Raw genomic sequence first — 22,588 nt, 5'->3', positions numbered from 1 at the left:
ATGGCAGTGCTTTAGTGGACATCTGTGCCAGGAGGGGGTTGGTGATAGCCAACATCCTCTTCAGCACAAAATGATCCATAGGTATATGTGGCGAGTGATGAGAAGGGTGGGTGGTGAACTGAATGAACGGAAGGCAATGACTGATTATGTGTGTATGGATGACAGGATGAGAGGGTAGGCCTATGTAATGGATGCAAGAGTATATTGAGGTTGGGGGAGTGGACTTTCCAACCACCACTTGATCGTGGTCAGAATCAAGGACCAAATGAAATGGAGAAATAGAAGAAGGGAAGGACAGGAGGAAGTAGTGCATACAAGGAGGGTGCAAAGGTTACAAAACGATGGAAACACCTGAGAATATAAAAGTGAAATGGAGGAGCGATTGGGTAAATATGGATTGGAACAGATGGGGGACGTGGAAGGTGTATGCAAGATAATCACAGAAGAAATCTGTGCAAGTGAGGTGGTGTGTGGGGTGAAGAGAAGACGAAAGGGGGTGCAGGGAACAGCATGGTTGAATGAAGAGGAGAGAGAGGCAGAGGCACAAAAGAAGAAAGCATATAGTGAGTGGATGAGGAATGGGTGTGGAGGAAGTTGAGAGACAGAAGAGAGAGTTATATGTAGAGAGGAAGAGAGAGGTGAAAGATTAGTAAGAGAGAGTAAGAAGAGAGTGGATGAGGAATTTGGAAGGAACTTGAGGGTAAAGTGGAAGTAACGTAAGAAAACGTTCTGGAAAGAGGTAAAGAGAGTTAGACAGGATGCCAAAAAAATTTGTTGCGAAGTGAAAGATAAAAATAGTAGATTACTAGTGGAGAAAGGAGAAAAAGTGAGCAGATGGATTGAACACTTTAAATAATTGTTGAACATAGAGAATGAAAGTAATGCACGTGTAAGTGGCTAGGGAATGGCTGGGAGACGGAGGGATGTGAGAGGAGACAAAAGAAATCAGTAGGATGGAAGTCGTGGAAGCAATGAAGAAAGTTAAAATGGGGAAAGCCCCAGGAATCGATGGAGTGTGTGGTGAAATGCTGAAGCATGGGGGAGAGATTGCAGAATGGATGCGGAAGATGCGCAGATTGGCCTGGGAGGAGGTTAGAGTCCCAGAGGACTGGAACTCAGGTATAATTACTCCCCTGTACAAAGGAAAAGAGGAATAAGAAGTATGTGGTAATCATAAGGGCATTTGTTTTCTTAGTGTAACAGGATAAGTATATGGTAGGATACTTATTGACAAAGTTAGGGAAATAACAGAGGAATTAGTTGGAGAAGAACAGGGAGGTTTTAGGAAGGGAAGAGGTTGTGTAGATTGATTTTCATTCTTAGATCTTTAGTGGAGAAGCTTTAAGAGAAGGGAAAGTTGTATGCGGCCTTCATGGATTTGGAGAAAGCATATGACAGGGTGGACAGACAAGGATTGTGGAAATTATTAAGATATATGGAGTAGATGGGAAGTTGTTGAATGCCGTGAAGAGTATGTATGCAGATGCTAAGGCTGCAGTGCATGTGGATGGTGAACTGAGTGAATTTCTCTATTTGAAGGTTGGATTGAAATAGGGATGTGTTATGTTTCCATGGTTGTTCAGTCTGCATATGGATGGGGTTACAAAAGATACAAGGTAGGGCAGTGGATGTTGGAGCAGCCCTAGTGAGAGTGGGCAATGTTTGGAAACTCCCTGTACTGTTGTTTGTAGATGATACTGTGTTGTTAAGTGACGATGAAGGGGATCTGCAAGTTTGATGGATGAGCCTGGGAGAGTGTGTAAGAAACGGAATCTAAAGGTGAATGTAGCGAAGAGTAAAATTATGGTCTTCGAGAGAAGTGAAGTCAGTGAATATACAGTGAGGCTGGATGAGGTGGAAATGGAAAACGTGAGAGCATTTAAGTACTTGGGAAGTGTGATGAGTAAGGATGGAAGTTTGGAGGGTGAAGTGCCTGAAAGGGTACAACAAGGAAGAAAGGTTTGCTGGTTCCTTGAAAGCAGTGATAAGAAACAGGGAAGTGAACATGGAAGTGAAAAAGTTATTACATGAGAGTATTGTTATCCCAACTCTAACGTACGGAAGTGCAGCTCGGACCTTGTTAGAGGGACAGAAGTCAAGAATGAGAGCAGCGGAAATGAATGGCTTGAAAGGAGCATGTGGAGTCACATGGAGAGAGAGACTGACAAATGAGGAAGTGAAGGAGCGTTATGATGTGGATGTGGATGTGATAGGAAGCGTTAGGAGAAACACACTGAGGTAGTTTGGCCATGTGGAGAGGATGGAGAGCGAGAGACTGACGAGGAGAGTGTATGTGAGTGAGGTGGAGGGGGGGGAGAGGGAGGAGGATGCCAAGGATGAGATGGAGGGATGGAATGGATAGGTATATGAAAGAGGGGGTGTGAGCTGGGAGCTGGGCAGTGAAATGGCGGGGGACAGTGCGACATGGAGGCGATTTGTTTGTGGCCATCCCTTACGGGATTAAGGCGTCTGGCAATAGATAGGTTATAGTGTGCTACAAAATCTCTTTCTTGAGTACCGGTATCTATCCAAGATTCAGTAATGGCAATAATGTAGTCATCAATAAATATTTGGGCCCCTAAATCTGGAAGAAGAGTTCTTGGCACTGAAGAGGTTGAGAGAAGGGAAACGTGAACATAGCAGGGATATAATAAGAAAATAAGAAAACACACACACACACACACATATATATATATATATATATATATATATAATCTCAGCCGTTTGTGTGTCCACTGCAGGACCGGCCTATCCCGACCGAAATGGGGATGATACAGCCAATGTATCTCTACCAAGTGGCTTAAGTTGTCTAGTAGAGATTGTATGTAGGTGAGAAGTGCATGTAAGTGTAACTGTACTGTAGTGTTGGCGTGGCTTTGGATGTTCAACAACAGCACTCCTTGTGTCTGCCAGTGTAGGACGTGGCCAGGTGAACACTCCCAAAGTTTATTACCCTGGCGGGGCGCGAACCCTGGTTCACCCGTGTACAAAACGCACACTCTACCACTGTACCACAGAGGCTCCCCCCCACAAAAATATATAATATATATATATATATATATATATGAATCTCAAGACATTAATTAGAGAGCAACTCTTGTGCATCCTATTAATCCTTCTATGCCTGAAATCACCCATTTTGATTGATTTCAAACATTAGAGGTAGAAAAATTTTGAATGGATACTACTACTACTACAACTACTACTACTACTACTACTACGACTAATAATAATAATAATTACCACTACTACTATTACTGCAAACGGGTGGGTGGGGTGCTAACCTGCTTATTCTTGCCACATTCCGAGTTCTCGAACCACCACTTGTTTTTTAGTCTGAGTAGGTCTCCACTCTCCTTCAGGCTCAGTATTGCCAAATTGAGGCTTTCCCTGTGGACAGCAGGTAAAGGGGATGATTAGAACATGTATAGTAAGAGTGAGGACGAGAATGAAAGAAGACAAGGAGAGAGTGATATGGGGAGGGGATGGAGAAACGGGTAATTAGTAGAGAGAGAGAGAGAGAGAGAGAGAGAGAGAGAGGTTGGGTGGGGGGAGGATTGGTATATGCGTGCGACATAAAAAAAAAAAAAAAAAAAAAAAGGGCTACACCATAAAAATTATACTGCAAAAGGGCGGATATCTCCGCCATGTTAAAGTGCTTTATTTACAACTCATCTTCATCCCAGTGCAACAGCTCTGTTACATACTTCGCTCTGAAATACTTGAAATGTGACTAGTTTGGTTTCATTCGGCTGTAGGCAAACAATATCCAGTGGTACCCCTTATCCCAGCCCTTATTTCATTGTCATAATAAGTTCAGCGTCTGATGGCTGCACATGTGTTCTGTGCATTGGTGATATGGGTCTAAAACATTTCCTTATGGGGGTTTAGGTAGGTCTCTCGCCTGAAGTACTTCTGTGTATCCGGGTCCAGATTATGTCCATAGTTTCCTACTGTTAAAGGGAAGTGTTCATTTTATCTTCATACCTCCAAACGGCTTCATCCAGCCTAGGAGAGACTTTTTGAGCAGGAAGTGTCAGACATATTCCCCGTTAACCCTTTCTGTACCAGAGATATTCCCCATGCAAGACAAAATTATGTCCCTGAACGGGTCCAACCAATTTCTAGCTGTGATATTTTCTGTACTTACTTAAGCAGTGAGTGTGGTGGAGTGGCCACGCCGTACCCATTGGAGTTTAGGTGTTGTCCAATCTTCACGGTGTCGCAGGGAAGTTGTTCGTTGATGTAGTCATTCTTAACACTCTCCAGCAGAAAGGCGTACTTGCCCTTCGACGTTCGTACCCGCTCGATGCCCTCCTCGTACGTGGACGTGAACACATGCTTACGGGACGACATGAACTCCCACATTCGACTGTACACACTTACCTTGGATCGCTGAAAAAAGGGTGACAAAAATAAAAATAAACTAGTGAAGACAACAATATAACACCGATACAACACAACCTCAAGAAGAACAAAAAGGTCATAACAGTGAAGGAATAAAATAGTTTGGTGACAGCAAGAACAATACTGAAAGAGCATTCATGATCGCTGAGGTAAAAATGTACAGTGATAGGTACAATACAATATGCTGATCCCCTCACAGTGCGTGGAGGTGAACAGATTCTTACGGGAAGACAATAATCTTGGAACGCTGATAAAAAAAATAAATAAATAAATAAATAAATGGGCTGGCGGTAGGGGGGATGCATAACCAGAAGTGTAAATCATAATCGAAGTAGAGGAAATGAAAACTGGGGAAGTACAGGAGAACGAAACAGAGAAACTTAGAAAAAATTGGGGGAAGAAAGAGAGAGAGAGAGAGAGAGAGAGAGAGAGAGAGAGAATGAAATGAGGGAAGCGGAAATGGAAGGACACAAATAATGACAAATGGGAAGTGGAGGAGATGCCATCTTTAACAACCTTATTTTAATACGAATGCAAACATACAATGTTTGTTTTTATGTGGCCTATACTTAAATGACAAATGAGCTGTAATGAAAACATATTAAAAATCTGTCATTGTCGTTGTCTACGCCATCATCATCATCATCATCACAGCCATCACCACCACCACCACCATAGCCATCTAATCGAAATGTCCACAAATCGACCCCAAAATGCTGCTGGGACCTCTTTTTTCCCTTCAGACCGGTACAATTTCATTTACGTTAAGAAAGACCTAGTACTAACGAGGTTAATGAAGGCTATGTTTAACCTTTCCAGTCTGATGTAAAAAAAATAAAAAAATAATAAAAATTCGGTGGCAGCAAGAAAAAGGGGAAAAGACATGAATGGTTAACTTAACACAGATTTTTGTCTTGTTGCTGCTTACTTCACATAACTCAGTGGCAGAATTAGACAATACTGTGACCCTTCATCCTTCCCACAGCACTTCATGACTACTATCATATTCTAGTGATATTCTATTGTTAAAACTCAGTATTGAAGATGGAGAGATGGCAATTTTAGGCCAAGTTAGAGAAAAGAGAGTAAAAAACATCCCATGAATCTTATGACGTGTTGTTCATTGAATTTTCTGTAGGATAGTTCAATGGACACAAGAAGCAGTTACGACACCGAACAAGAGAACACATCAACTTATTACCACAGTGGGTGGTATTATGAACATTAATTTTTAACTAACTTTAATTACAATAACCTGAATACGCCTAGATGCAAAACCTAAACCTAACAAATGAACACAATGAACACAGTGTAAGCTCAAATGTAACACTCGATGATCAATACAGCATGCTGAAGCTCTGTCTTAGTACTATATCCAATGTAACAGTGCTTTCATGTAAGACTGCACTATACTTCTCTAGTAGTCTCCAGTAGCCTATCTGAGCACCACACACTTTTACCGTATGTATCTTATTCATCACTATTTCGTTAACTGTTCACCAAATAAACCAAAGTGATAATGAACATCCTATGGTATATGAGTGAAGTACTGAAGCACAAACAACGGGTAACCCAATTAATAACTGGCTGTTTTAACTCCCTAATAGTTCGTACCCGTCTGTACTATCGCTGTGGCCCCTTTACTCCACACTGCCGAACTGCCTCGTGCACTCAATCCCCTTCAAGCACAAACCCGTCATTAATGTACTGCATAAACCATAATGTCATCTCCACATATAAACTAGGGAAAGCATAATGAATTCCATCAATCACAATTATGTATCAATTTATACATTGAACGAAGAATATATCCTAGTACACAACAATGTACCCAAGGACGCACTGGATTACGCATAAAACCATATAATCATGATTCTTTAAACGGGTATAATCATATAACCTTGAAGCAATAAAAATGAATCACCAAGTACTATATCCATCTATCTATCTATTGCCAGACGCCTCAATCCCGTACGGGGTGGCCACAAACAAATCGCCTCCACGTCGCCCTGTCCCCTGCCATTTTACTGCCCTGCTCCCAACTCACACCCCCCTCTCTCATATACCTCTCCACTCCATCGCTCCATCTCATCCTCGGCCTCCCCCTCCCTCTCCCCCCCTCCACCTCACTCACATACACTCTCCTCGACAGTCTCTCACTCTCCATCGTCTCCACATGACCAAACCACCTCAGTGTGTTCCTCCTAACGCTTCCTATCACATCCACATCCACACCACAACACTCCTTTATATCCTCATTTATCAGCCTGTCTCTCCATGTGACTCCACAGGCTCCTCTTAAATATCTCATTTCCACTCCTCTCACCCTTGACTTGTGTCCTTCCAACAACGTCCAAGCCTCACTTCCATACATTAGAGTTAGCATCACAATAGTCATGTAGTAACTTTTTCACTTCCATGCTCACTTCCTTGTTTCTTATCACTGCTTCCAAGGAACCAGCAACCTTTTTTCCTTGTTGTACCCTTTCAAGCACTTTACCTTCCAAACCTCAATCCTTACTCATCACACTACCCAAGTACTTAAACGTACTCACATTTTCCAATTCCTCACCATCCAACCTCGCTGTACATTCACTGACTTCACTTCTCTCAATGACCATCACTTTACTCTTCCCTACATTCACCTTTAGATTTCGTTTCTTACACACTCTCCCAGACTCATCCACCAAGCCTTGCAGCTCCCCTTCGTCTTCACTCAACAACACAGTATCATCTGCAAACAACAGTACAGGGAGTTTCCAAACATTACCCTCTCTCACCAGGGCCACTCCAACATCCACTGCTCTACCTTGTACCTCTTTTATTACCCCATCCATGTACAGATTGAACAACCATGGGGACATGACACATCCCTGTTTCAACTCAACCTTCAAAGAGAAAAATTCACTCAGTTCACCATCCACATGCACTGCAGCCTTAGCACCATCATACATACTCTTCACAGCATTCAGCAACTTCCCATCTACTCCATATATTCTTAATACTTTCCACAATCCTTATCTATTCACCCTGTCATATGCTTTCTCCAAATTCATGAAAGCCGCATATAACTTCTTTCCCTTCTCTAGAAAGTTTTCCACTAAAGAGCTAAGAATGAATATCTGATCCACTGAACCTCTTCCCTTATGTACTATGTATATATATATATATATATATATATATATATATATATATATATATATATATATATATATATATATATATATATATATATATATAAGGGTGGTCATTCTGGACTATTTTGTTTGCTGGCAGTGTATATTGTGAGTTTAGATGTAAACTCTTGAGACACCAAATTTTAGCCGAATTGGATGATATTTACTGGTGCTGCATCTTACCCAAAGTTTGAGCCTAATATGCAAATTTATTGTTGTGATAATCTTATTTGTTATTTTAAAAAAAAGTATTTGCTCTATTTCACTGGAAGCTACATTCTAGTAATCCCGTATTTGTTTCTTTTTTCAGGGATTTGCCTTTTCAGTTAATCTTAAGCATTTATTTACTATGACTGAAGTGGAAGTGTCAACGCCAGTGATGAAAAGCAGAAGCAAAACCAAGATTTGGCTTGTTGGCCAACCAACTGAAAGACTACGTGGAAGTAAATTACCTTCTTGTGGAGAAGTGTTAGCGGGACTTTTTACATGATGCGAACAGAGACACGAACACAGGGATTCAGCACGTGTTCTGTCTGAGGAACTAGGGGATTCTGGGAGACAGCTCGCATTCCTGCATCTGAGCCACGGAATTGTATCCCCAAAATCAAATTTCTCTATGAAGAATGGAGAAAGTTGGAGAGCAGTAAGAGCCGGAATAAAGAAAGAGGAGAAGAGGAAGAATTTCCAAGAAGATGTGAAAGATCCATTTGACACTGCACACACAAATGCCTTTGACCTCATCAAAAATTGTGAGGATAAGGAGTTTTTTGTGGCTCAGAGGAAGAAAGGGAGGTGAGGCTCAATGCCGGGTATGCAGGTTTATAAAATATGCAACAAAGAAGCACACATTTACAGTAAGCACTTACCATAGTGCAAATACCTCCTGAATGCACAAAATCCTATATACCGGTAATGCCTATGCAGCAAAGCAAAATTGTGTTCACCATACATGAACACACACAAAAACCAATAAACCAGGGATGCCTATGCATATACAGTATATAAATAAGAACTAAACTCCGCATGTTATACACTCACAGCCACGGGTAGTACTCCTCTGGGTTATGTTATTCCGGGTTAATGGCCAATAACCATACGTTAAGAGTACATAACACTACTTACCAATCTTTTGGGAATCGACAAAACATATATTGGGGGGGTGTACATTTGGCTTTACCACACACAACACAATAGTGTGAACTCTTGACCATGTTTTCCCTTTTTAATACCAGGTGCCACATGAGGGAAAGCCACTTCATACCATTTATTGAAAAATATGCACCCACAGTTCTTTTGTACTGATCCATTCATTGCTATATAATCTGACTGAACATATATTTTTATATGTATGTATCTGATGCGGTTTCACGAGTTATAATCAATTGTTTTTCAGGTAAACAGAAGGTAAAATGGCAACAGTCGCAGTATGGTCGCGGCAAAACGTCTGTTCCTCAAACATGTACTTCGTTTACGTCCAGAAAACAAACTTCCTCGCAACGCCGCCTGCATTCATTACACAACACTCATGCTCTGAGATTCCATTTAGGATTAATGGCCCTTTTAGAGTTCACTATCATCACATACGAGTGTATAGTCCCTGCAGACGACCCTGATTCAGCTGTCCTGACTGACAGCTGATGACGTCACAACAATGCTAGCCACAATCCCTTAATGATCAGCAAAGCACCACAATTCACCAAGTGACAATACACAGTAATTTGGTGTATGTGGCATGACAATGTTACCATGACAACCTAGCCTCCTCTTGCTACCTTTAAACGACTCGGATTGGAAGACTTCAGACCACTTAAGAATAAATGAGCACTCCTAAGTTGAATATTATCGCCAGGAGGTAGCAAGAACACAGTGAAACATACCACACTGGATCGAAGGAATAAAACCAACTGGGATTAATACACAAATCAGAAATAACCTGAAACACACACACACACACACACACACACACACACACACACACACACACAAACACACACACACACACACACACACACACACACACACACACACACACACAAACACACACACACACAAACACACACACACACACACCACACACACACACACACACACACACACACACACACACACACACACACACACACACACACACACACACACACACACACACACACACACACAGTCGTCTTCACCACCAAAACTCAATTCAAGAAAGAGTAATTCTGACCAACTCACTGGTAAATCTTAAACTTTTTTTTATTTACTATCTACCTATCTATCTATAACCCAAAGCCCTAATGCCGCAAAGGGTGGCCACAGACAAAACGCCTCCAAGTCGCTCTGTCACCCACCATTTGACTGCCCCCCCCAACTCACTCCTCCCTCCCTCATTTACCATCAATTAAATACTCAGTCATAATTTATGAAAGAAAAAAAAATCGGCTCACTTCGAAAAACTTCATGGACGATCCCCCTTGCAGCGTGCCATACTCCACCTCAGTCTGACTTGCCAAATCGTCCACAGAGTTGATGGGGGTGACCAGCCTCTCGACGGTGAGGAAGGCAGCCAGGCTGGCAGTGTACGAAGAGATTATGATTAGCGTGAAGAACCACCACGCACTTCCCACAAGACGACCAGACAGCGATCTGCAAGGTGAGTAGGGGTGGAAGTGATATTCTGAGGGAGTAAAAGGTGTGGAGAGAGCTGTGAGGGAAGGAAAGTATGAAAAAGATGAATGAATGACATAAACTTCCCATGACACAACCGGACAACAAAGTGGAAGGACAGTAGTGGTGGATGCACTACTCAGTGAGGGTAAGGGTACTGTACATTTACACTGAGGTCGGAACAGAATGTATTCAGACACAAACTGTTTGATCGAGTAGCTCAGGATAAACCTGTATTATATTTCGTTTCATTGGCCATGTTCTGCATAAACTGTTTCTTATTGTCACACGCAATGTAGCTGCCACTGAGAAACGGACTGGCCAGAAAGCAAACAAGTAAAATTAACTTCTTCTTTTTTTAATACCAGCCTACATGATCAGTCTGCATCGGCGGAGGTTGATTTTGGCCTCTCTGTGAATGTACTCTATAAGGTGTGAAGGAATCTATGAGGGAAGGAAAGTGTGTTAGAAAGTAGTATGGTTGTTGATGATGGATGATGATTAACGTAAACTGTAATGACCGAACTGTACAACAAATTAATCACTGGTCTGGCTGAGATTTGATCTCGGGCCCTTGCACTTGATATGCGCGCATGCTACCACTGAGACAAAGAGAGGATCCCCGCTTTGCCTCTAAGCAATGAGGGCTTTAATGGACCCTATTACATCACTCTTTTCTCCTCTTGGTGATTAATTTGGTTAGTTTCGAACACACAGTAGCGTTGCATTGGAGGCCACCACTGGGGATGCTGCGGACCACACGAAACAGCTCATCCCCGGGATGTAAGGTCTAGGACGCTGTCAGCTAACCAACATCATCACTGCCTTCCAAGCCTCTCGCCTCACATTTCACACCGTTGCCAACCAATGTACTGACACTTAACAAATGTATCACACTGTCCTGGCCGAGATTCAATCTCAGGCTCTCGCACTTGATAAGCATGCACGTTACCACTGAGACAAAGAGAGGATCCCCGTTTTGCCTCTAAGCAATGCAGGCTTTTATAGACCCCATTACAGAACCACCATGCATTCCCCACGACACGGCACGAGAGCGATCTTGAAGGTGAGCAGTGGTGGAGGTGATATTCTGCGAAGGGGAGAGTTTTGGAGAGGATCTGTGAGAAAGTGATGGTGTCAGAGTGGTCATTTAAGCAAGAGATCATCTATAATACATTCTTGCCATCTACAGACAGTTTTATTAAACTAAGGCAGATTTTTCGAAGTAAAGAGATATGAGAATAAAATTTCCTTAACCCCTTTTCCACAAGAGGTCCCGCCTAAACTGCACATATCATTTGGTGTCAAAGAATATAAAAGTCACCATATTGGAGGGCTAACCCCTTCACGACGGTGGCCTCTTACATTTTACCACTGCTACCCTCATACGAATGTATTAGGTTGTCGAGAGATTACTAGACCTGCAAGACTGAGATACAGGCCTCAGTATCCTCTTCACAGGCAGAGGTGCGTCCTATTCCTGAGGTCTACAGTAGGTAGCGTACTTGGCTTCGCAGCACCTTCTGAACGATTTATTCTGCATGCTCTTGTTAATCTTGTACAAGTACGTTATGTGGTGCTACTTACTTCTGCCTTCATCTTTATCATTCCGTTTCTGTGTCTGCCCTCCTCTCCTCCTATATCTCCCATCTTTCCTGTCACTTTTTATTACTCTTCTTTCCTTTTCAGGTGGCTTTACATTGAGTAACAAGCCAAATAGTTTCCTGTAAGCCAGGAAACCATTTACAACGCTGGGTGGTAACCATATAACCAACCCACACGTGTTCCCTACGTGTCAGCAAGTGGGCTGGCGTAGGTCTGGTGCCCCTCTCCGTAACATAACTAACTCAAAGACAAACAGCCACCCCTTACGGGATTATTATCTGGTTATTGATAGATAGATAGATAGACAGACGTGATGGGTGCAAAGTATGTCGATACTAAAATTACAGCAGTGGCAAACAAGAGCAGGGTAAGGTGATACGTATAGGATATCTCGTTATGGGAGAGGTGCTGAGAATGATACCGGACGAGTGAAGAATATGCGTCCTAATTTGAAGTAATTTATTGACAGCGTAAATGAAATACCAAAAAACAAATGACTGACTGAATAGGTTGAATCTGTTTCCTTTTTCTAACTCTTTCAGTCTGAGAGGTTCTTAGTGAGGTGCAGAGAATCATGCAGTGTTGACCCTTTCATTGCAGTGACGTGGTGGAAGTCCAAGCTGTTATATAAAAGTTAAAAATGGATTTCTAGTACTGGACAAGTTAATGGAAGCTACATCTAAACTCCTTCAATTCGAAAAGTCTCTCGAGCTGAATATTATTGTTGGAGATAAAAAAAAAAAGTTATCGGGATAACCTAAAGCGTAGAAATTATCTGAGATAAAAAATATATTGTCATAGGCATCTAATCATCCTCAGGCACCAAACTACGAATTTTGTACTTTAGCCCGGCTACCAACAGCAGAGAGAGAGAGAGAGCGAGGGGGGCCACTGAATAAAACACACACACACACACACACACACACACACACACACACACAGTCAATCCCATCCAGCCATACATTCTCCCTTTCTGTCTGTCTGTCCAATACTCAAACATGGAATCATCAGTTATTATAAATATTAAAGCTGAACCATCTCCATATAGATAAAATAAAAAAATCATACGGCACACTACTACACTCAACATCAGAAGTCCTGTCACCTCGCCTGCTTTTCTCTCCACGGGGTTATAATCAGTCCAGTGAATCAACAGCAACCGACACTGATGTCTTGGTATGGCACTACATCAGAGTCGGGTGTTACAGATTCACCACACCAATTGTCAAAGATCATGGAGACAGGGATAGGAGATGTGACAGGACTTTTGATGGTGACTGCACATAAGGCTTGTGCGGCTGATATGTAGGTTTTTAAATGTTTATAATTATCAAAATGACTATCTATAAATATTAACGTCGGACCATGTAGGAAAACACTGGCCATAAACTTTATAATTATGGTGTATGTAATACTGCAAGCGTGCACAGAAATCCTTCCTGTGTTGCATGAATTTCTCAAGGTGAACCACAGACCATGACACTGAATGTGTCTGTGTGTATCTTTGTTCCTTAAATTTTTTGGATTCTTTAGATCTGCAATTATTAAGTCTTATTATTATCATTTAACTTTGACAACCGAGAAATAACTGTAATATCTTCATGGTCTGTGTATCAGCACAAATAATTCTCGCATGTTCAAGCCAGCATTCCGTGATCCTTAAACACCTGTAATCATGGAGCAAGGCTTTCCATTAATATATACACCAGACCTCCTAGGGTAAAAAAAATATACGGTTCTTACCTGTATGGTGTATGTATGTAGGTAACTGTAGCTCACCTAGGAAAAAAATACGGTACTTATCCGTATGGTCTATGTGTGTATGTACAGACGTCGGAATAAGTTCGTTTCCTTTTTCCGTGGACTAAGGTGTTTGTAACACTGATCGATGGAGAGGTATCCCCTCCTCCTCCCCCCTTCCTCATAGTCCCCCACTCCCACACAACTCCCCCACTTTTCTCTCCGACCCCTTAACCCCATCCGGTACCCTCCATACTCTCGCTCACAGCCAGCTAGGGTTTTCTGTACTTCAAGCACCTTTCTAACTACGTGTAGTCCGAACAACTAATAAAAGAATAATACAGTATATATCATAAACCAAGTTAGGAAAAGGTTTACTACACTGAGAGAGAGAGAGAGAGAGAGAGAGAGAGAGAGAGAGAGAGAGAGAGAGAGAGAGAGAGAGAGAGCCACAGGCGGAGAGGGAGAGCGAGTGGAAAAATGAGAAATGAGAGGGCAGTTAAGGAGGAAATAAAAAGGGGAGAGGCAAGGAGAGAACAAAGAGAGCTAAGAAAAGACACAGAGAGTGAGAAGAAGAGAGAGGTGAAATGCGATACAAGCAGTGTGAAAGGGAAGGAGAAAAGAGAGATGTGAATAGAAAAGCCGAGAGACAGGGAAGTAGACAAAAGGGGAGACAGGGAAAATGGGAATGGAGCAAACATAGAAATAGGGATAACAAATGGAGACAGTGGGAAAGACAGCTACGGAACGGAATACTGAGAACGATATTGAGAAAGATTAGAAAAGCAGGCAAGGTAACAGGGAGGAGGAAGAAAGTGTGCTATTCTGGCAAGGACGCAGGGAAAGAACTAAGCAGGATAAGACGAAAGCATTGAGGCTGAGTAGAACGAATGACATTCAAGTAAAAAGGGAGGGAGACAAACAGAGAAATTGGAGAAATTCGCAAAGAGTAAGTAGAGATTAAGGTTGGGAAGAAAATAGGTTAATTTTTAGGGCAAGAAAGAGGAGGGGCCCTTAAGAAGGGAAGGCAAGGGGAGGGAGAGGGAAGGAGGGAAAGACAGTGGTAAGAGCAGAATGAAAAAAGAGATTTCGGGTGACAGGGAGAGACGGAGAGATGAGAGAGGAAAAGAGCATGCAGTTATTACTGGGGAAAGAAAGCAGTGAAGGAAATGGATTTAGTACAAGTGAAGAAATAAGGAGAGAGTAATGGGGAAAAAAAGGTAAGACATATGACAGATGAAAAAAGTAAGACAAAGTTGTGACACAGGGAGGGAGAAGGAAGAGTGAGGTAAGGAGGGAGTGACAGATGGGGAGAGGGACGAAAGAAAGAGAGAGGGCGGAAGGTAGGGACTGAGCAGATAGCTATAAAGAAAGGGGAAGGAAGGAAAAGGAAACTAGGGATGAGACAAATGATCCAGAGAGAGAGAGAAAGGAGGGGGAGGGGAAGTGCACAGACAGGCACAGACAGATAGGTCAACAAATATTCAGAAAGTGTGTGTGTGTGTGTGTGTGTGTGTGTGTGTGTGTGTGTGTGTGTGTGTGTGTGTGTGTGTGTGTGTGTGTGTGTGTGTGTGTGTGTGTGTGTGTGTGTGTGTGTGTGTGTGTGTGTGTGTGTGTGTGTGTGTGTGTGTGTGTGTGTCACCCCTATAACATTATTCAATTTTTTCACCTGCGTGTTTTCCTCTTCTCTGCTTCACTTTCTCCTCTCACTCACTTTTTTTATCAGTATTTCTCCTGATTGCTCTTACCATTCCAAGTCTCTCTCTCTCTCTCTCGGAATAAAGAGATTGTTCTCATAGTCTATATCTCCTTAATACGGCCACTTCCTGAGTTGTGGAATTTTGGTCACTTGAAAAAGACATACGTCAACTTAAAAAGAGTTCAGGAGACTAAGATATCATGTCCGCCTGAGGGCTGTGGGACTTTTTTTAGTAGAAACTCGTAGAATACGAGGTCAGCTCATTAAAGTGTTTAAAATCTGGATGGGTTTCACAATCATTACATACAAAGTTGCTTACTCTAAACACGGACTCGGCACACAACCATGGTTGGAAGCTGTAAATGAAAAAAATTACCAGCAGAATTAAGTGAAAACTTTTTCACATGCAAGATCTGCTCTGCATGGAACTGACTCAACATGGACGTTGTTAACACTACAGTGGAGAAGTTTAAGGGATTCATCGGCAGGATCTTACACTAGAATAAATGTGAACTGGATATGCATTCCCAGGCAAACAAGAGGTATCTTCACGGTATGAGCTGCATAGTTATTAAGATCCTAACTTTTCCTTGCAACTCCTCTCTCTCTCGCTCTCTCTCTCTCTCTCTCTCTCTCTCTCTCTCTTTCTGTGTGTGTGTGTGTGTGTGTGTGTGTGTGTGTGTGTGTGTAAAAGAGGAGTCTACCACCGCAACATTTAATCACAGCAGATTTATTCTCTCTCTCTCTCTCTCTCCTGCTGCTGCTCAGCTCTGGAGGGTTGGAGGCAGAGGGAAGGGAACGGGCACACTCTCCCCACACGGTTAAAGACCGAGCCATGCATGCCTGCACTGCACCGAGGGGCAGAGCTCGCGTGCCACCGGACCGACCCCGTGATGCCTCTCTCTGCTCCAAGGCCTCCTCCTTCGCTGCTGATCAGCTCTGAATGGTTGGAGGCGGAGGGAAGGGCGTGGGCACACACTGCTGTCCCTCTCTCTCTCTCTCTCTCTCTCTCTCTCTCTCTCTCTCTCTCTCTCAGTGTAGTAAACCTTTTCCTAACTTGGTTTATGATATATACTGTACTATTCCTTTATTAGTTGTTCGGACTACACGTAGTTAGAAAGGTGCTTGAACTACAGAAAACCCTAGCTGGCTGTGAGCGAGAGTATGGAGGGTACCGAGTGGAGTATGGGGTCTGAGAGAAAAGTGGGGGGGTTGGGTGGGAGTGGGGGACTATGAGGAAGGGAGGAGGAGGGGATACCTCTCCATCGAGCAGTGTTACAAACACGGAAAAGGAAACGAACTTATTCCGACGTCTGTACCTGTAGCTCACCTTGGGCAAATATCGACCCTTTGTTGCATGAACGCCCCCAGGGTGAACCACAGACTGTTGCAGATGCTGAAGTCGTTGCTGACACTTGACTTGCCGTACATCTCTACCACCTGCCAGAGAAAGGAGGGTAGGAAATTGCTACGTGCTAATAATAATAATAATAATAATAATAATAATAATAATAATAATAGTAGTAGTAGTAGTAGTAGTAGTATAATTATTATTATTATTATTGTCATCAGTAGCGTCCTTGAACGTATATTTATCACGTCTCTCTCTCTCTCTCTCTCTCTCTCTCTCTCTCTCATACTATAAAGTATGCTTGCATCCAGTCGGCTTGCGCGGGCCAATTACACTTGGTTCACAGACTACACACACATCGAAAGCCACTCCAACACTACAATACACTTACAATAAATTATCACCCTGCATACAATCTCTACTTGGTAGAGATACATTGGCTGTATCGTCCCCACTTCGGTTGGGATAGGCTGGTCCTGCAGTGGACACTCAAACGGCTGATGTGATATATATATATATATATATATATATATATATATATATATATATATATATATATATATATACTGCACAGTATATGTACTGTATATATGCCGTATAATATATATGTAAGTACATAATATATAATATATATGTATAATATATATCATCATCATCATCATCTAATCCTGTGTTATCCCATGAGGAGCGTAAGAGCCCGGGGCTAGGCAATTTAGTACTGATATTTAAGATGAGCAACAAGCCTTCCGATCAGCGAAGTTAAGCAACGTTGGGTCTGGTTAGTACTTGGATGGGTGACCGCCTGGGAACACCAGATGCTGTTGGCATAACGTTCTCCCTACGTGTCAAGTGGGGTTGGTGGAGGATTAGTGCCCCTCCCTGTAAAACAATTAACTCTAAGCCCTTGGCCACCCCGTCTGGGATACATGGCGTCTGGCAATGAATGAATGAATGAAAAACAAGCCTCACTCATTCCTGAGTAGCATTATGTGAGCAATAAGCCCCAACCACCCCTTGGATATTAACCTGCACAGGCTCAATCCGATTGGAGCGCCCTAATTACCCACTAAACCGCCAGGTACCATAATTTTGTTATATGATTACCACCCAGCGTAGGAAATGGTTTCATGGTGTACAGGAAACCATTTGGCTTGTCACTCAGTGAAGAGCCACCCGTAGACAAAAGGAAGATTGAAGAATGAAGGAAAGAAATACAGAAGAGAATATATATATATATATATATATATATATATATATATATATATATATATATATACCTAGGCTGCTTCCCCCAAGGAAAGGGAGGTAGCCGAGACAGGACGACACACTCCCCATTTACTCATCCATTCAAACACATTCATTCGCATCTTAGCCCCAAAGGGGAGAACGGACAGATCCTCACTGCACCACACCGCACAAGGGTCAACTGCGCAATGCAATCAGTGACATCCGCAGCAGGGCCCGACAGCAGAACTGGTTTACCCCTGCCACATCATAACAGATCCATCCCCTTACCCGCACCTGACCTGACTATATATATATATATATATATATATATATATATATATATATATATATATATATATATATATATATAAATTTCTCAGAATGTCATTTAAGAGTATCATAAATATTCGGCTAAAAATAGGAACAATATTATGACCGCGACTATGCATCAAAATTTTCGCAAGCCTCATAAGACACCGCGACTATACATCAAAGTTTTTGCATGCCTTATATGATACCTTAGGGTATAATTTGAATCAAACCTACAATAAGGTCGTTTAAATATTTCAGAACGAGATCTAATCATATTCACAATTTTAGCAGAAATACCTACGTAACTGCAAGACCAGAAAAATTGTTGTTGAAAACTGTGTAATATTTGAAGATATATGACAGAACAAAGTACCCTAAAGGAGCAAGGGAAAATTTAAATTATCATGGTTACTAATTGTATTTAAAAACTGTGAACGGTAATCACTTAGTGAATAATACTATGCCATTACTTAACATAAAAAAGCAGAAACCACTAAAGCCAAAACCAAAACCAAACTGCACTCACTTGGGTAGAAAAACATCAAGGTACAATTCCGTTCAGAGATCTACACTGAACAAGGTTCGAAACTGAGCTAGTGAACAGGCCACACACATACTGGAACAATGAAGCACTATCATGAACACTGGACATCGAACACGGACCCTATGAAACCACGAAACATTATTGGCAAGACTAGTTTTAGGATTATGCATCTTAATTAATATACAGTACTTTAACCGTGTAATGTATCCCCATGATCTCAAACGTACCAATAATTTGAAATTCTCTGTGAGAGGGCATTTTTTGCACAGTGAGTGATTTCTTAGCAGTAACGAAGTACACAGTGTAAAATATTCTCAGATCAGTAACTTTTCACTGTGTTCCAAAGCTGATTCGGAACACCCTACTGAAGCATGCCAAAGACCATGCCTGATAGGTAAGACAAGCGAACCTGTATACAACATTTTAACATGACTGGTTCACATGCAGTCCTCAGTACCTAGCATTCTGAAAATGTCGATCAAAAACAGTCCCAAAATTAATACTAGGGAAGCTGTTTCTTAAGATATTTTCGGCTACCGTACATAATTTACAGCTTATCTTGCCATAACGTGTTGCACTTTCAATCTGCAAGCGTCACACATAGCTTTCATTAACTCCTACTGGACTCTTTAACAACATAACTGCCTGTTAGCTGATAGAATAAGCTGCAAGTGATTACGATGACACCTTATTCAATTCTTGCGACAACCAGACGATTTTATTCAGCTTAGGGGAGCCTTGCTAGTAACAATGCTATTACGGATTGGTATATCTAACTCATCCAGGTCGAAAAGTCTGTCCCGATGTAATTAAAAGAAAATGGTAACAGGTAAACGGCAAATATCACTGGGCTGATGACATATTTTGTGTGTTATTCTCGCAACTTCAGTCCAGACGATTTTATTCAAGTTTGACGAAATCATCTATAGTGATGGGGTTAGAAAAAGCCCCCTGTGCCCTTTTAAAACTTGATTTTCCTCCTAATGCAGAATAAAGTCGCCTGAGAGGAGCAAGAATAAAATTAATCAATACGTAATCTGAGAAGTGGTTAAGATGCGAAAAAATAATGGCACTGGAATCTGAAGGGCGCATCAACCAACAGCCAGCCTTTGTTTTCCATGTGACAGCAGGTCGACCACTTAGTATACTGAATATACAGTATATTTGCTGACGAAGTTTCCTACGTGTCTGTCGATTTTAAACTCATAAAAAAAAAAGTTTTATTGGCAGTGATGCGGTGATGTGAAGCGTTTGTGTGTGTGTGTGTGTGTGTGTGTGTGTGTGTGTGTGTGTGTGTGTGTGTGTGTGTGTGTGTGTGTGTGTGTGTGTGTATAAACTTGACAGCCCGTCCACTGAGGCTCAGCAGTTCTTTTTAGACAGCAGTTACTTCCCTAATCACATTAAACATCACCTCACCAGCACATTCCCCTAACTACCTCACCTTCCACTCGCTGGGGCTGAATCTGCTGACGAGGAACAGGACGATGGAAACCCCGACGTAGGCGAAGACGATGCAGGTCCAAATCTCGTGGGAGAGTGGCGACATGAAGCTGAACACTCCGGGTTTCTCCTTGGTGGGTTTCTTGATCATGATGGAGATGCCTTGGGTCATGAAGGGCTTGGTGAAGTCGATTACCTGTTCCCTCGAAGATGTGATGGTTAGTGGCGCGATCGCTATGTCCGCCTCCTGTTGCCCAGAGATAATGTATGAGTTTGGAAGTATGCTGGAGCCTTTATAAACGAAGCAAAGTGGAGAAAACAAAAATATTAATCATCATCATCATCATAACAGTTATGCATCGTGATGCTGACAATTCTCTGTGATGCCGATAATTAATAATGATAACTGATACACAAACCGTTTTGCGTTATGCTCCAGTATACCCCCCCACACACACACGCCAACCCCCTTTACCGAAATACAGACATACAAAGACCCCCAACACTTTCCAGTCACCATCCTCCCCTTTTACACACACACACACACACACACACACACAACAGTTCATTCACTTTCACACACAACCCCTCCTCTTCCCACGACACACATTGATATCTGTTTATTTGCTACAGACTATATATCTCATTAAGTCCACGGAACCGCTTATATTACAATACAATAGCGGCTGCCATTAACGAATATACTCGTACAGTAAAGGAGGAACTTATCTTTCTCAATGCTCAGCTCTTCAGCCAGTCATGTCCCTCCTTATACAGGCTGAGGTTTCATTCATAAATTACGTGTCCTTACTATGGTTAAGTTACCAAAAATCTCCACACGCAAAATTTTGACATACGTTCCACCTGGTAAACTGTGCCATATGTAGTGTGGATTTAGATCCATTCTAGATTAACTCCATCAGTTCGAGGAAGTTAGACATCCTCCTCATCCTTATACTTCAGTTTCTACAGTAGTTGACAAGCAAAGTTGCTGTGGTGGAATTAAGTTAATCTCCTCTTTTTAGTATTACTGTTTATCCACCTCATCCTCTCATTATTATTATTATTATTATTATTATTATTATTATTGCTACTACTACTACTACTACGACCACCACTATTATCATTATTTTTATTAGTGATCCTCCTTTTCCTCCTCTTCCCCCTCTTATCTTTCCTGTCCCCTCTTGTTATCGTCTGTCACGAGATGGCGCGATCCTATATTTAAATAGACTCGTGACATTGAACTTTGGTGGGAAACCGCGAATTCTAGTGGAATCCCAGTATGTATCACTCAGTCAACCGCCACGTATTCACCCGATCGGGAGTGTTTTCAGAACAATTTTTCACTGTTTCATAAGTGATCGTCTTTGTGCGCGACATTAGCACCTCCGCTGAGTGATTTATTGTGGGTGTGTATCGCTCACACTAAATTCGTTGGCCGTTAGCAAGCACGGCCGGCACTCGCCCCTCTCTCACATTTTGAAGTCAGTCAGAATTTGAGTGTCGTGGAAGCAGGTTCGATTGGGCCCAGTGTGGAGCAGTGCCGCCGTTGTCCAGCGAGTTCCTGAATTCCCACCTAGTGTGAACCGGCGAGAGGTTTAGCGTGTGCAGCGTCCTTCCTCAGCAACAATGCCCAGTCCATTTCGCTTAGCCCACTCTCTGACCAGTATTTTTCTTTCGTTTTTCCTAGGTTTAAGAGTTTAACTTTTGAGTGAATGAGTGATTGTGTTCTCCTTATTTTGAATTCATTTTGGAACATGTAACGTAAATTTATCTCATTGTAATCAATAAATTTACGGTTGCTTTTCTCTTGAGCTTAATGTAATGTAAACTCGTGTTTTATTTCTCCACATTAAGCTTATTTTAGTTATAGCTCCTAGTTTGCATAAACGCTTTGCATTATTCATAACTGGTATTTAGGCCAGTCCTTTTTATTAACTTAAATCCGTTGTGCAACCAGGAGTTAATGCACCAGCAAGAACCTGTTTATCATTAATAGCATTAGTTATTGATTGTCAGGGGTGGAGTCACTTTCTCCAGAGGCTAACAGTACCAATAAACAGCACGTGTGAGTAATTAGTCTCTGCTGTGTACTGTTGAGAAAGTTTATAAATTCTCGTCCTTAGAGAATCGGCGAAGTAAGCCGCATAAAGTAATCATTGCTTGATTTTCACAAGTCAATTCTTTGTCCTTGTTCTCAAGCAACATTTTAAAGTATCAAGTATTATTGAATATTATTCTTTAATATTGCATATTTCTTCAAAAACCCTGTGACATCTGGTGACCTCATTCCAGGATATTAACTCCTAGCTCTAAAGTTATTTACGAGACAATACTCACTCACTCATACTTAGGTATTTATCATTAACCCGCCCCATCCCGACGTTTTTGGACCTTTTTTTTTTTTGGCTCAAACATCCGCTTTTGGTGAGAAACAT

General features: G+C 41.9%; 1 protein-coding gene across 1 annotated transcript in view; it reads right to left on the bottom strand.

The window, feature by feature from the left end:
- LOC145413995 (glutamate receptor 1-like) overlaps positions 1 to 22,588 on the bottom strand; it is an 802,643-nt gene that overhangs the window by 94,712 nt on the left and 685,343 nt on the right. Inside the window, exons 16-20 of the mRNA XM_080283586.1 lie at positions 20,149 to 20,394; positions 16,604 to 16,713; positions 10,010 to 10,208; positions 4,151 to 4,395; positions 3,285 to 3,390 (exon numbers count right to left, since the gene is read on the bottom strand). Coding sequence (XP_080139712.1) covers positions 3,285 to 3,390; positions 4,151 to 4,395; positions 10,010 to 10,208; positions 16,604 to 16,713; positions 20,149 to 20,394 — 906 coding nt within the window. The remainder of the gene's footprint in view (positions 1 to 3,284; positions 3,391 to 4,150; positions 4,396 to 10,009; positions 10,209 to 16,603; positions 16,714 to 20,148; positions 20,395 to 22,588) is intronic.

Source organism: Coenobita brevimanus, chromosome 1 (assembly GCF_032717465.1).
Source record: "Coenobita brevimanus isolate Jiangsu-jjx chromosome 1, ASM3271746v2, whole genome shotgun sequence".
NCBI lineage: Eukaryota > Metazoa > Arthropoda > Malacostraca > Decapoda > Coenobitidae > Coenobita > Coenobita brevimanus.
This window is presented reverse-complemented; position numbering and strand designations above follow the sequence as displayed.